The sequence below is a fragment of the Hipposideros armiger genome, unplaced genomic scaffold, assembly GCF_001890085.2.
Source record: "Hipposideros armiger isolate ML-2016 unplaced genomic scaffold, ASM189008v1 scaffold_12, whole genome shotgun sequence".
NCBI classification, from domain to species: domain Eukaryota; kingdom Metazoa; phylum Chordata; class Mammalia; order Chiroptera; family Hipposideridae; genus Hipposideros; species Hipposideros armiger.
The window spans coordinates 7,618,079-7,631,459 of NW_017731362.1; the positions used below are offsets into that span (position 1 = coordinate 7,618,079).

The following is a 13,381-nucleotide window of genomic DNA, read 5'->3' on the forward strand; positions in this document are numbered from 1 at the left end:
CACACACACACACACACACACACACACACACACACACACACACACACACACACACGACAATCCTATTAATCTGACCTATTCAAGTAGCCACAACAGGACTATTGTCAAAGCCAAAAAAATTCTCCTTTAAAATATTTAAACTTCATTTTAAAATTAAAACTGAAAACAAGATACTTAGCTGCCAACTGCTGTGTAGTATGAAACTATTAAAGCCTGCACTGACCTACTTCATACTAGCATCATGACAATATGGATGTACGCCAAGAAAATGAAAATTACTATATAACAAACCTTAATTTTGTATATAGAAATTGTCACTGCTTTGAAGTGTGTGAATATTGTACTACAATGCCAGCTGCTTTAGATACATTAATTTTTAAATTGCAATATAAAAGGAGTTTTGATATTTTAGTAGTCATATTCACTGATAGACATGCAACATTTCATTTTTAAAATCAGATTTTTTATTCCACATTTAATTTTATTTTTAAACTTCTATTAAAAGCAGTCTCTTAGACCAAATTCCAAATATTGCTTTCCATTTTTAAAATAGCTCTACACATTTAAAAAAATGTCAGTCATGAAGAATCCTACAAAAACAATGCAAGTTCACGTTCAAAGAATATTTGCAATGGCTCTAACAGGATAGACTTAACTCAGTGTATTTAATTATTAAAAGACTGCCACCAGTCTTTCACAGTTTAATGCGGAAATACTGGAAATTCTCATACAAGTACAGGAATAGCAAAGGATATTTCATCCAGTTTCTAAAAAAGACACACAAAATGGCAAAACATTTATTTTAAATTAAAAACCATTTTACAGTATAAACTACCACCTTGAAATAAAATATATTAAATATACTAAAGAAGTCCTTTCTTGACAATCAACGGAAAGAATAAACTCCCTAAAAGAGATATTTAATCTGAGAATAATGAAGGCAAAAACATCCAGAAACAGCAGCTAAAGCAACTGAAAGGATGAGACACATTAGGTTTTGTGCTGCCTATTAATATTCCTACGCACAATGTTTGGTGAAAATTCACAATAACTTCTTCCTCCCTGTATGGCTGCAAAAAAGGAGTAAACACATTTCAGATTCCTTAGTCCTACATTCATGCTACGATCGTGCAAGATGACTTAATTTCGACCCATATTCCTCTTACACATAAGTGAAAACCACAAATAACTTGTTTATCTGCACTCACAATTAAAGAGGAGGTGAAAGCATTTGGGGGCTATGGAGACCAGGGCTGATGCAAAGTCCCCACACCTCCAGAGGCCCTGTAAATATGCACCCGACTCTGGACACCCATATTCAATGAAAGCATCAGCCTGCTCCTCCGCTTCCCAGCCCGCCGGCCCCCACCTCCTTTGCAGCAGAAATGTGCCTGGGCTTTCTCACCCCCAGCGATGGAGGATACTCTTACCAGATGGAGTTCTTGATCTCGTGTTGCAGCGCGCTGGCCTCTGTCCCTGGCAGCCCAGGCACAAGGGCTGGCAGAGCCACCCCCGAGTTGGGGGCGCTGGGGGGAAGCTGCTGATGGGCATCAGGCTGCTGTGGTGGCGGCTGTTGTTGTTCCTCTGCCATCGCTGCTGGAGGGGTAGGAGGGAGGGAGGGAAAATGGGGGCGCGGGGAAGGGTGAGGAAAGAGACAGGGAGGGGAGGACGAAGGGGGAGTGGAGGAGGGGGGAGGGGAAGAGGAGGAGGAGGAGGAGGAAGGAAGCTGGATAAGCTAGGCCTTTACCCCAGGGCTCGAGTGAGTCGCTTTCGCCTGCCGCCTGGGGGACATCACCGGGGAGACCCAGCGGCTCCTTACGGCCGGGGCGCTTCACCGCAGGAGAGGCATGGCGGCGCCCCTCAGCCCCCCGCCGCCGCCGCCGCAGCCGCCGCCTCCTCCAGTCAGCGGCCGGGGCTGGGGGCGGTGAGGAGGGGGCGTCTGAAGACGAGGTGGGGGGGGCAAGGCTCCCCCAAATCCAAGGAGAATGGTCGCTTGGGGACTTCGCGGCCCGGCCTTCCTGTCTTGCCCCCGGGAGCCCCGCGCTGCTGCAGCCCCAGGCGCAGCCCTAGGCTCAGCTCCACGCCACTCCCCACGCCACCGCCGCTCGCTCCCGGCCCCGCCGCCGCCGCGGCCGCCGCTGCCCTGCCAGCCCCGGAGGCAGCCTAGTGCGCGCAGCCGCACTGCGGCCCGGAGCAGACGGCAAAACACCTACCGCTCCGCCGGGCTGGGGAGGGGCGGGGGTTGGCGCGGGGGACTGGGAGGGGGGCGCACGGGTGCGGAGGGCGGCGCGGGCCCAGCCCGGAACGCGCACCGCCGGGGCGGAGGAAGGGACTGGCCGAGCTGGTGGAGGAGAGCAGGAAAACGTGGGGGGAGGTGCTGGCGAGAGAAAAAGAACTTGCGTGAAGAGGAGGAGGAGGAGGAGAAACCAAATATAATATTTGGCGAGGAAATGGGATTGTTTTTTTTCATCTTCAAAGCAAGGCAAGTAAAATTAATCAGCATTATCGCCCCTCCCCTCGTCAAGTGAGGATTACTTTCTCCCTGGGTTAATGGAGAGGCTTTAAGCAGGTATGAGGATAACCTGACTTTTCAGAAGCCCCCAAAGAAAAACACCCGTTGGAATTAACCACCCTATAGGTAATTCAGTCTTGAACGGAAATCGCAAGTCAGGAGCTGGGTTGAGTGCTCCTCAGTCGGGCATTCAAAGCCCTCCAAATCTGGCCCCACTTTAGCTATCCAATCATAGCTGCCTCCATCCCCCTGCAAGAACTCCCAGCTCCAATCAGTGAAGTCTCCATGCCATTCTCAACGCGCAGCAGATTCATTCTTCCTTCGTGCCTTTGCTCATGCTGTTCCCCTCACCTCCCACCCCACCCCCTTTCCAGGAATGCCCTCCCTCCTCTATACCGCTCTCAAGCCAACCCAGGCTCTAAGGCACAGCTCAAGTCGCGGCTTGTCAGGGTCCCTGGCAGCCAAGGCCCCTGCCTGCCTATGAAAGAAACGCGTGTAGTTTTCTCAACATGGAGGCTCAGGCTCCAGCCACAAGCTCTTTCCTTTGGAGCCAGTTGAACCTCTGGACGCACTCTGCCCCTAACCCCCCATTCATACTTAAGAGAGAGCTTTGTCCATAAAGAGTAAGACTGCCTAGCTGAAACAAGCAAGTCCCCTTTAAGAGCAGAATTGGCTTTTCTAGGTGGGGCTGATCAGGGAGGCCCAAACTGCCCGGGTGTAGAAGACAACAGCCAAGGCCTCTGGCATCAGATGGAACAGCTGCTCAGCTCACACTGACCTTTCTCTGGGCCTGTGGGTATTATGAGCCCTTCAGCTTTTACTTTTCTGACAGTTTCTATCAGGTCTCTACCTGACAAAGATTCTGTGGCCACTTTCCTGCTGTGCTTGGACTTTGGGCCATGAAGCTCTGCCACCTTTTAGACTCAGTGGGTGGGGAATCTGATTGGCTTGGGCTTCCTGGCCCTTGGAGTGCTCAGTTCCCTGCCTTGGCCTGCAACCCTCTTGCTTTTGCACTCAGGCCTGGCCCACAGGCTCCACTCCCAGATTCACCCTGAATGCTAGCACATGGTGGGGAGAGGGGGAGGGAGGAAGAACACCTGTGTGCAAAACACAGCTCCTCTGAGGATCCCAGGCCTCTTGTATTGCTTTGCTCGCTTTACACTGATTGTTTCACACAAAAGAGCTCCCTTTTCCATAACCTAAGGTCACTGTTAGCTGAGCCACTTTAGGGAAATAGAGGTTGTTCATGAATTCATTTGCATATGTACCTTGTATCCTATGTAAAGAGTATTTTTCTGCACCAAATTGATAGACATGGTGTGCACTAGACAGACGCTTTGAAGAATAAAAATAGCTAATGTTTGTTTCAGTGTGCCAGACCTAGCTAGCCCTTTCCATACATCATCATAGTTATTCCTCCCCAAACTGTATAATGTAGGTAATATTATTCTCCCAACTACAGATGAAACATAAGTTTAGAGGGGATAAGTGACATTCTTAAAATTACCCAATTAGTAAATGAGTGAGCCAGGATTTGGATCCTGGAAGTCTTAATTCCAGAACCTGCAAGCCATGCTGAAAATGAGCTTATACTGAAAAATCCTGAATGTATATATCAGCTCTATATCCCTGGGGAAAGTGGAGGAAGTAAAAAGGCGTTGGGAAAAGTTGCCAAGTCCCTCATATTTAAATTTTTACCTGGCCAAGAGAGAATGATGGTTCCACGGTGCCACACCCTGGGAGGGGGAGACCCTAGGGTGTGGGAGATTCATCCAAGAAGAGTAATGTATCTGAGACCTGCCAAAGGCCTTAAGAAAAGGAAGCTGAAAACCAAGATGTTTCTTTAAAAGTTCGCTACCCGGTGTCACACAGGCTGGCTTCCCGAGTGCAACTTTTGAGTTTCTTATAGGTTCCATAAAAGAGCCATGTTACCCCAGCAGCCACTAGAGGGCTCAGTAGAGCTGCCTCCCTGAGCTGCCCTCTAGCGGCGGTGCTGAAGAGGGCATTGTTGAGGCTTTGGGGCCTTCAAGTACGAACAGGTGGTTGGAGGAGACATCCGGGACTCTTAGGTTCAACCAGCAACGAAAGAAGTGGCAGATAGTATCAGACTGAAGAGACCTTATTGCCAGAATGAGACATCCTTTCAGGGAGAAAAGGGTTATAGCCCCCACTGCTCATTTAACATCTGGGAGTAGAGTGTGCATTTTGTTACAGTCTTCAGAGAGGTCTGTGAATACAATTGTGCCACTAGAAACTTAAAAGAAACCTGATGAAGTTGCTCAAAATCTTGCGTTGAGACTCAAGCCAAACCCAGACCCCTGAATAAAGGTAGCAGTGGAGCCACGTGCGTCTGAAATTGTGTGTATACCCTGCTGGTGTTGAAACCCTTTACTAAGGTCCCTCAAAAACCCAGAATCAATGAAGCTTATTTTCTCATACCTTCAGCTTGACTCTGTGAGAAGTAATGGAAAACATTATAGTAAGCATGAATTTTTAAGATTACACACTAGATTTTGAGTTTATATTTCCCAACCCTGAGGAGAGTATAAGCCTATTCTCCTGATGAAAGTGTACTCAGAAGTGGAAAATTTTGAGAAGCACTGGTATAGTAGAGAAGAAAAATTTCAGTTTTAGAGTGAGAAGACCTGGGAATTCAAACCCTCTGTTTCCATCTCTATAAAAATGAAAATAATGACCTACTTCACAGGGTTGTTATGAGGAACAACATGGAGACTGATATCTAAATCACAGAAGTGCTGTACACATATAAAGACAATCTACAAGGTGGATGGATTGTGACCAACTCAAAGGTAATGACTTTTATTTATCCTAGTAGTCCTGGGACACAATTCTTTACTCTTAGGTGTTTAGTGAATATTTGTTGAACTCAGTAGTTACCTAATCTTAATTTTCTTAGCCCAGTACATTATACCACCTTGCTCTCTTGTGCCTGTAAACCTTGTCTCCTTTGTGAAACTAAACTTTTTATACTGTCCAGACTGTCGCATATACATTTATCATAAATTTAACATGCCTGATATGTAATAATATTGGGCACAGAAAATATAAATAAATAATAAAACCTGGTCCCAACTTGAAGTAGTTGATATTCTTTGGAGCAGAGAGACATATTAATGTATATTAATTATACAAGATGATGAGCTCAAAAATAGAATCATGTCTACTAATACTGTGGAGACATAGTGGAGGGAGATGTTTGTTGCTCCTGTTCAAGGTAAAAGAGCTGTTTGGAGAAGGCCTCTTGGCTAGCATTTGAATTGAGTCTCATTCAGAAGTTCAGTAGACATAGCACTGAGGGAAGAGGATTTCTGGACAAGAGCAGCACGAGCACTGGTGTGAAGCCATGAAAGGTCACTTGGGATTGTGTGAATAATGCCTCGCTCAGTGTCAGCTCGGTGCTCAGATCCATAATGAAGTATATAGTAGAGGAAAAGGATGGGGCAGGAGACACAAGCCCATTTTACAAAATGTCACTCTATGTTGTTAGTTATGATGGTTCTGACAAAAGATGAGGCCTAAAACAGGTTTGGTCAGTGGTAAATATTGGTCAAGTGCTTAGAGTGTACATTTCATTTCCACAAATTATGGTGGTTTACAGATATAGAAAAAATAAGGTTCTACCCTATTCTCCTCCCCCCCCCCTTAAAAATAAAGGCAAAGTCTTTCTTCATTCTCTTTTCCGTTGATTATTACTTGCTCTGCCTTCTTCCATTGCAAACTCTCCCCTCTAGGAGCTGAAAGAGAAATATGTAATCACTTGCATATTATTATATTTGAGGGAATAAGGAAGGAAGGCTTTCCACCTCCAAAAACACCTTTCTCCATATCAGAAAGAGTTGGTTAATTTCCTTGGGCTAAGCTGTTGTCTTTCGACATGCATGTAGTGCTAGAGGAGTTGATATATTAAGTTTCATTGCTGTAATATAATTGAGTTTCCATCCTATTTTTAATAGCATTAGAGGAAGGGATGTAGGGGGAACAGGGAGGGAGACAATAAAAGAAGAAGCAACGTTACAGAAGAGGGAGGGTGTAGGGTTCAAAACCAAATGCATGTTGGCAAATTTGGATAAATGTTCTCCATGCCACCCTTACTAATGTTAAGTATGATGTGAGAATATGAATTTTCCTGTTAGAGCACAAATACTCCATTGTGTCATTAAAACAATGGTACGTTAAGGCAAAGTTAGCCTGACTATTCAAAGACTGGGCACAGTAGCAGGCTGTTAGCCACACTGCCACTACCTGGCTACATGACCCTACCTATACAAGCCATTCTTTCAGGTCCCTTTACTTATCTCTAAGGATTAATGGGATAAAGTTCTCATAATGTATTTGGCTCTTCAAGTGAAAGGTATTATGAAAATGAATACCAGATACTGCCTTGATTTCACTTAGAAATTTGTGGTGACCATATACATGGTTATGTTGTGTCCTGCAATTTACTTTGTATTAAAAAAGGTTCAAGTTAATATCTGTTTGAATTTTTAAGGAAGTGTTTACTTTTACTTTGGGCTAGAAAGGCCCCGAGTACAAATTTGATATCTCGGAAATTCAGGCCAGCGGCAGCTGTGAACAGAAGCAGGTAAAGAAAAAGCATGTTTGTCTAACCCTAAAAGTGACAATGCAAAGACACTAGAGCCAAACCTGCAATGAGGAAGTCAGTGTCGGTGCAGTCTGAACTGGCAGAGCCTAAGCAGTAATCCACCAACTCTATCATTCCTCAGTTCATTGCAAGGCGCATTTAAGTACCTATTATGTACAAATTGTTACGCCAGGACCTCAGGAAGATTTAAACATAAGTGGTAAACACAGTATTGTTCTAATCTTTAAGTTCATAATCTAGTTGGAACACTAGACATCAGCCCACACATCTCTCTAAAAATAAAGTAAAAATATAGGGGACAAACAAAAAAATAAGTGTGTAACAGGATAATTTATTGAGCTATTAATTTGGTTTATGTTCTCCTTATATTATCCCTCCCCTCCATTCTAAACAAGCTTCAAGGGAGTATTCCTAGGCAGAAAGAAGTCGTCTGGCAGGAACTGTCTGTTAGATGGGGGGCACCACTCACACTGTAAATGAAGCCTCCTGGACCACAGATCCCTAAATGCAATGTCAGTGTTATCCCTGGAGTTGTGCCCAGCAATCTGCCTTCCAGGTTCCTTGCTCCTTGGGGAGACTTTGCTAGGGAATTAAAGATGTAAAGGCATTTGGGGAGCAAGGGATAGGGAGGGAGGGAGGGAGAGAGGAAAGGGAAGGAAGGAAAAGAGAAAAACGGAGGAGTTGTGGGTAGGGGAAGTTACAGAGAAAGAAAAAATTCCCCAAACTGGAAAGGAGTAAAAGGTCAGTATTCCAGTAGTGGGGACACCAGCCGTGCTCCCTAGAAGGACCCCAATAAATATTCAAACCTCGGATGGATGCGTGATGATTCTAGAGTGTCTGGGTGTCCCTGCCACACTTGGACCATGAGCAGAGTTTTGCCTGGTTTCTAGGGACCATATATCCCTGAAGAATGAGGGTGCCAAAGTCCATTTTCCCCCATTTTCTAAGCTCAACATACATCTCCCAAGACTCTAGTGCAGCCCTAGAGAGGAAAGGAGGAAAGCCCAATAATAACTGGGATTAAATTTTCATCTACTCCAGCAGAATTAAGGCTGGGATTACTTAAACCTGAGGTGAATTTAATTTGATTTAAACAAAATTAAAAAATGTGGCATTTCTTGCACACTCAGACTTGTACTTGCAAATTTATACCTACTAGTGGTGGGTACTATATACAAAAAAGTGTTAGGTGAGATATGTAAGATTAAGAATTACAGTGAATGGCACAGTTAATAACTGCTGGGTTTAGAGATAGAAAAGAGCAAAAGTAGCTAAAGTCATCAGAGGTGGCTTCATAGAGGGTCGACTTGGGACAGAGCTAGAGTGTAAGGCAAGGGAAAGAGTTTATAAAGGTGGAAGAAAGAGTGGAGGCAAGTGAGATGGGAAAAGCAGTGTGAACAGAAGCAGGAAAATGAACAAGCACATGAAGAGACTCGCAGGAGAGTGGCTTAATTGGAGTGGACAGCTGATGACTAAGATTATGTGGGTACCAAATTCCAAGGCTGAGAGTTTCCGTACTCACTGTATACAGTAGGGTTCTATCAGAGGCCATAAATAGAGTTTATTATAATAGTTATTATGATTATATATTTAATATTTATTATAATGATATTATTATAATATGTAATTTAAAAGAATTGGTTTACATGATTGTGAGGGCTGATAAATCTGAGATCTGTAAGGCAGGCCAGCAGACCAGAAACTCAGAAAGGAGGGGATGCTGAAGACTACAGTTGGGATTTCTTCTTCCTCAGGAAAATCTCAGATTTACTCTAAACGCCTTTCGCCTGTTTGGATGGAGCCCACCCAGGTTATGAGGGATAATGTGCTTTATTTAAAGCCAACTGATTGTAGATGCTAACCACATCTACAGAATCTACTTTCACAGCAACATGAGATTAGTGTTTAATTGAATAACTGGGTACATTAGCCTAACCAAGTTGACACATCAAATTAACCATCACATTCACTACCCTCTTAGTGTCATCTCTCCTGTATTTGAGAAGAGGAAAAAGCCTTCAGACTTTTTTCATGGACCTCAGGAAAGATAATTTCCAATGAAGTAGGCTAACTTGTGTCCTTTCCTTGGATATATTTATTTCTGTGCTCTTTCTTGTACATAGACATACTTATTCCCAGGGACTTTCTATTTCTCTTCATCCTTTTTTTCCCCTACCATTACCTGAAGTTACACAAAGTGACAAGCAAGTATTGTGGTTGGTGCTAGTATGTTGTTGTTTTCATTTATAGCACCTCTAGTGTATCTGCTAGTGTCATTCCTCTGAATCAACCAAGCCTCAGGCCGTCTGGCATATCCATGGCCTCCTATTAAGGCTGACTTCTAATGGGCTCTATTGATGTAAGCCTCCATCCTTGTCACTTGTTGCCTTAGGCCCTGGCTGGAACAGGGCTCAGCATTGAACACAAGGGCAACCAGTCAGCTCATGAGATAGTGACTAAATAAATATAAGAGTTGTGCCCAAAGAAGAGGTTAGTAATTAATTAACAAATTGATTTCTTTCTTGGAGAATATGAATACATGAGCAAGAGAGAGGGTTAGGCAGTAAAAACAGTAGCTAAAAGACACACAAGAGAAGGCAGGCCCCAGAAACCATTAGACAACAGCAACCAGTAGAGGCAATAAGTAGGGAGAAACTGAGAAGAGAAGCTGAAAAGACTTACAGAAGATAAGACAGTTGCTTAGTAATGGTAGAAGCAATAGGCCCAAAGGGTCATAGGAACTGATGGAGCTCCAGAGTGAGGGGCGCAAATGTGGAAGATAATGGGCCAGGACTAATCAGGGAAATCCAGAAAAACCATCTAGAAACCCAGGAACAAACATACAAGTGACCTCATCGATACTTCAAGAGAGCTCAGGAACTAAAAGTTCATTTAGATTCCAATGCAGTTCTAGCAACTGATTTATCTCCTTACACCCCCAGGAAAAGGTTTTCACTGCTCCCTTACTTTGGTGAGTATCTCTCATACTCCGAAAGAATCTTAAACATATAGTGATAGCCCCGATCATCTGAAGGGCTCAATCATACGTCAAGCATTGCATCCTCTCGAAAGTCCTCCCTTTTCCAGTCCCCACTCCTCACCCACCCCGGTTGAGTTAGCCGTCTCATTTCTATGGTCCTATAGTACCTTCCACAGCCTTATGTCAGAGACACTATCTCATTATATGGTAAGTGTAGATTTACTTGTCGATTTCTTATATCTACCCTCCCCACCCCCGGCTCCTGGTACTATTCTTCTCTATATCTCCAACATATACATTGTCCCAACCAAAAAGTGGCAAAACAGTAACTGTTTACTGAATGGAGTTATTGAATTAGAGAGAGCATGTTTTGTTTAGGCCAAGAAAAAAAAAAAAACAGAAAACAGTAGAATGCCAGAAAAAGCAGAATGGGCTAATTAGAAAACTCAATAGCTTATCCATCATAATAGTGCAGGAGCTGAGAACTTAGTTAATTCGTAGTTAAAATTCACGTCTCTATGGTTCTACAAAAATTTCCCATGCAGCCGATTTTGTCTGTTCAGCTTGACATTTGGTGCTACAGTTCTCCAGTTTTAAAGGTACTTTAGCCAGCCCTGTTCCTTTTAAGGAGAAGAGCCGGCTACGTTCTCCCTTTAGCCTCCAGTTTCTCATCTGAATTCAGAGCCACACTCTTAGGTGGGTCAGGCTGGAGGCTCACCCTCAGGCGGATCCCCTGGGCTTTGGAGCTTAGAGTCCAGGATCCAAATCCCAGCCACACCGCTTGCCACTTTTGTGGTCTCAATCTAGTTCTTCACCTATCTGAGCCTCAGTTTCCTAATTAGTAAAAACAGGGATAAAAATTTCCTCACAGTTATACTGAGGCTTTGAAGCAAAATATTTGTGAAAATACCTAACATGATGCACATAGTAAGAGCTAAATCAACGGGATTTTTCCTTTTTTTCTGTTCTGGGGAGGTGGAGAGGAGCAGGGAAGACATAGGGTGATGGTAAAGGACAAAGGCCCTGACGATAACAGGCGCCCTGAAAACCAAAAGTGCCAGCAGCCTTGGGACCATGTGCCACCACTTTAAAATCTGATAAAGCCCAGGTCATGGTCACCCAAGGCCACACTGTACCTGAGGCAATTGTCGTGGGAGATTCCTTGATTAGAGCATGGAAGGACATTCAAACCCTGCCAGGCTGAAATTGGGGCACAGCAGATAGTGAGATAGGTACCATTGATGGCCAGGGAAAAAAATGTTTGCCTATCCCAAGCAAAGAAAATCGGGAGATTCATCAAATGCTGTTTTAGAGAGCTCTGGGAGTGTGCAGAGAGAGGTGTCTGACAGCAAACCCCTGCAAATCACCAACCTGAGACTGAGAAAGGAGAAAGAGGTGAAGTTGTTAATAATCAGTTGGGAAATCTCAGAGGATTCACAGGAATTTCAAGCATATCCATGCCTTCTGATGTCCAGAAAGAAAGCTGATTGAGACCAGCTACACTGATTTTCAGAGACTTAAACGCCAAATAATGTAGGGGGTCAGAAACTATGCTTTCTAGCGACTCTAGAAAGAGTTCCCTAAATCAGTATTAAAAACTGATAGTTAGTTAGCTCATGATGTATTCTGAACAGGCTACTTGGCAGACAGGGGATGAGGTATGGCAGGATGGTGGTAGAATTCCAAAACAGGATGAGCTCGTTAGCCAAATTTTTCTGACTGAAAATGTCACAACTGTCACTGATCGCTGCCTAATGTGTCAAATTTGTTATCAGGTGGAAAATAATTATAGCTCTTCCATAACCAGCGTCTCTCACCCCCATGAACAAATACTTTTTAATTGAATAGACTACCCAGTCTATTTTTAAAGGCAAGTGACTCAAGACGAACTACCCGTTTCCATTATAGTGGGTGAAAGTCATTTTATCATTTCAAATCATCTCAGAGATATTGTGGGAGTAGGGCTTCAAATTTCTTTGTGTGTCAAAGGTACTCTTTCTGAGTATCTTTTAAAATGTTTTGAAATAAAAATGGTAAGATAATAAGTTACCACCCACAAATAAATTATAATGAATGGTGTTTTGAAAGAGTTAATTTAAAAACCCTGCATATGAAGATTAAATTAAGATGTCAGACCGAAGGAAAAATATCTCTGTCAAATCTCATGAAATGACAGAAAAGGTTGAGGGGTGGTAGGAAGTGGAAAGGGAAGGGGAGTCATTGGTAACAGGACTAGGGACCAAAAGTGCCACCAATGTATCAGAAATTTTGAGGAGATGGTATCAGACCATGGAAAAACAAACTAGAGCAACTGACCACAAATACTTCTAAGCTCAAAACTGCTAAGAGGATAGAAGCAATTTCAGGGAAGCTCCCAGCTCAGAGACATCAGATCCAGTGACTAGAGGGCCCTGGGGTAACAACCAGAGGTGATGAATTGAGACATTGCATTTGGAGCAGCTGGACTGCTGATCCCTTTTCTTTCTGCTCATAATGGTCCACAGATTAAAGCAGTGAGCCCGTGGGTCCTGGGAACAGTAGCAATGGACCTTAGGAGCGACAGCAAGACTCCTCACTCTGAAAATAAATACTCTGCCTAGCAGTATGTTGTCCTTCTCTTCCTCTGTAATCACCAGTCAACCCACATTAAGCAGAAGTAGAGCGCTAACAGGGATCCTCATTTACAAAGTACAAGAATAATCAAACACAAGAAGAATACAAGTTAGTAGAGGCACCAAACTCAGTAAGTTCTGAAATAATACCTAAGGAATGAGAGTAATTAAAATGAAAAGATAAGCATAAATTTATTTTAGAAATTTTATTTTATAATTTTAATACATTATAAGTAATATATATACTTATAAGTATTACACATGTAACAATTATCCTCAGAGAGAGTGAGGATGCTATTATATCCATGAAAAGGAAGCAAACAGTGATCTTAGAAAAAAACGTGATTTAAAAAATATATATATTCAGCAGATGTGGATCACCAATAGAATCTCCTTAAAAGGATGGGTATCTGATGAACTCTAACAAAATAAATAATAAATCCAAGAAAGATGAAGATGTTAAAGAAACAGTAGAGAGGAAAGAAACTAGTTAACATGTAGTCAACTAACTATGACATATGTTTAAAAATTAATAACATAAAATTAAACTCTAGATTAGATGTTGGCAAACTTTTTCTGTAAAAGGCCAGAGAGTAAATATTTTCTGTTTTGTGGTCCAGTCTCTGTTGCAGCTACTCAGCTCTGCTGCTGTA

General features: G+C 43.1%; 2 protein-coding genes across 9 annotated transcripts in view; one reads left to right on the forward strand and one right to left on the reverse strand.

Annotated features, from left to right (window-relative positions):
- The window catches only part of RFX7 (regulatory factor X7), a 122,610-nt gene extending 117,596 nt beyond the window's left edge, over positions 1-5,014 (reverse strand). Inside the window, exons 1-2 of one of the 4 annotated variants that reach the window (XM_019665378.1) lie at positions 4,211-5,014; positions 1,431-1,593 (exon numbers count right to left, since the gene is read on the reverse strand). In XM_019665378.1, the coding sequence (XP_019520923.1) occupies positions 1,431-1,591 (161 nt within the window). In that variant the 5' untranslated portion in view covers positions 1,592-1,593; positions 4,211-5,014. Of the gene's footprint in view, positions 1-1,430; positions 1,597-1,747; positions 1,833-2,213; positions 2,228-4,210 lie in introns of those variants that run through there. The other 3 variants (XM_019665387.1, XM_019665368.1, XM_019665376.1) reach the window with 3 other exon arrangements.
- Positions 1,527-13,381, forward strand: part of TEX9 (testis expressed 9) — a 132,429-nt gene continuing 120,574 nt past the window's right edge. For 3 of the 5 annotated variants that reach the window (XM_019665424.1, XM_019665414.1, XM_019665456.1), the window contains exons 1-2: positions 1,836-1,924; positions 5,220-5,322. The gene's annotated coding sequence lies outside the window, so the exon portion shown is untranslated. Of the gene's footprint in view, positions 1,605-1,657; positions 1,760-1,835; positions 1,925-5,219; positions 5,323-13,381 lie in introns of those variants that run through there. The other 2 variants (XM_019665433.1, XM_019665442.1) reach the window with 2 other exon arrangements.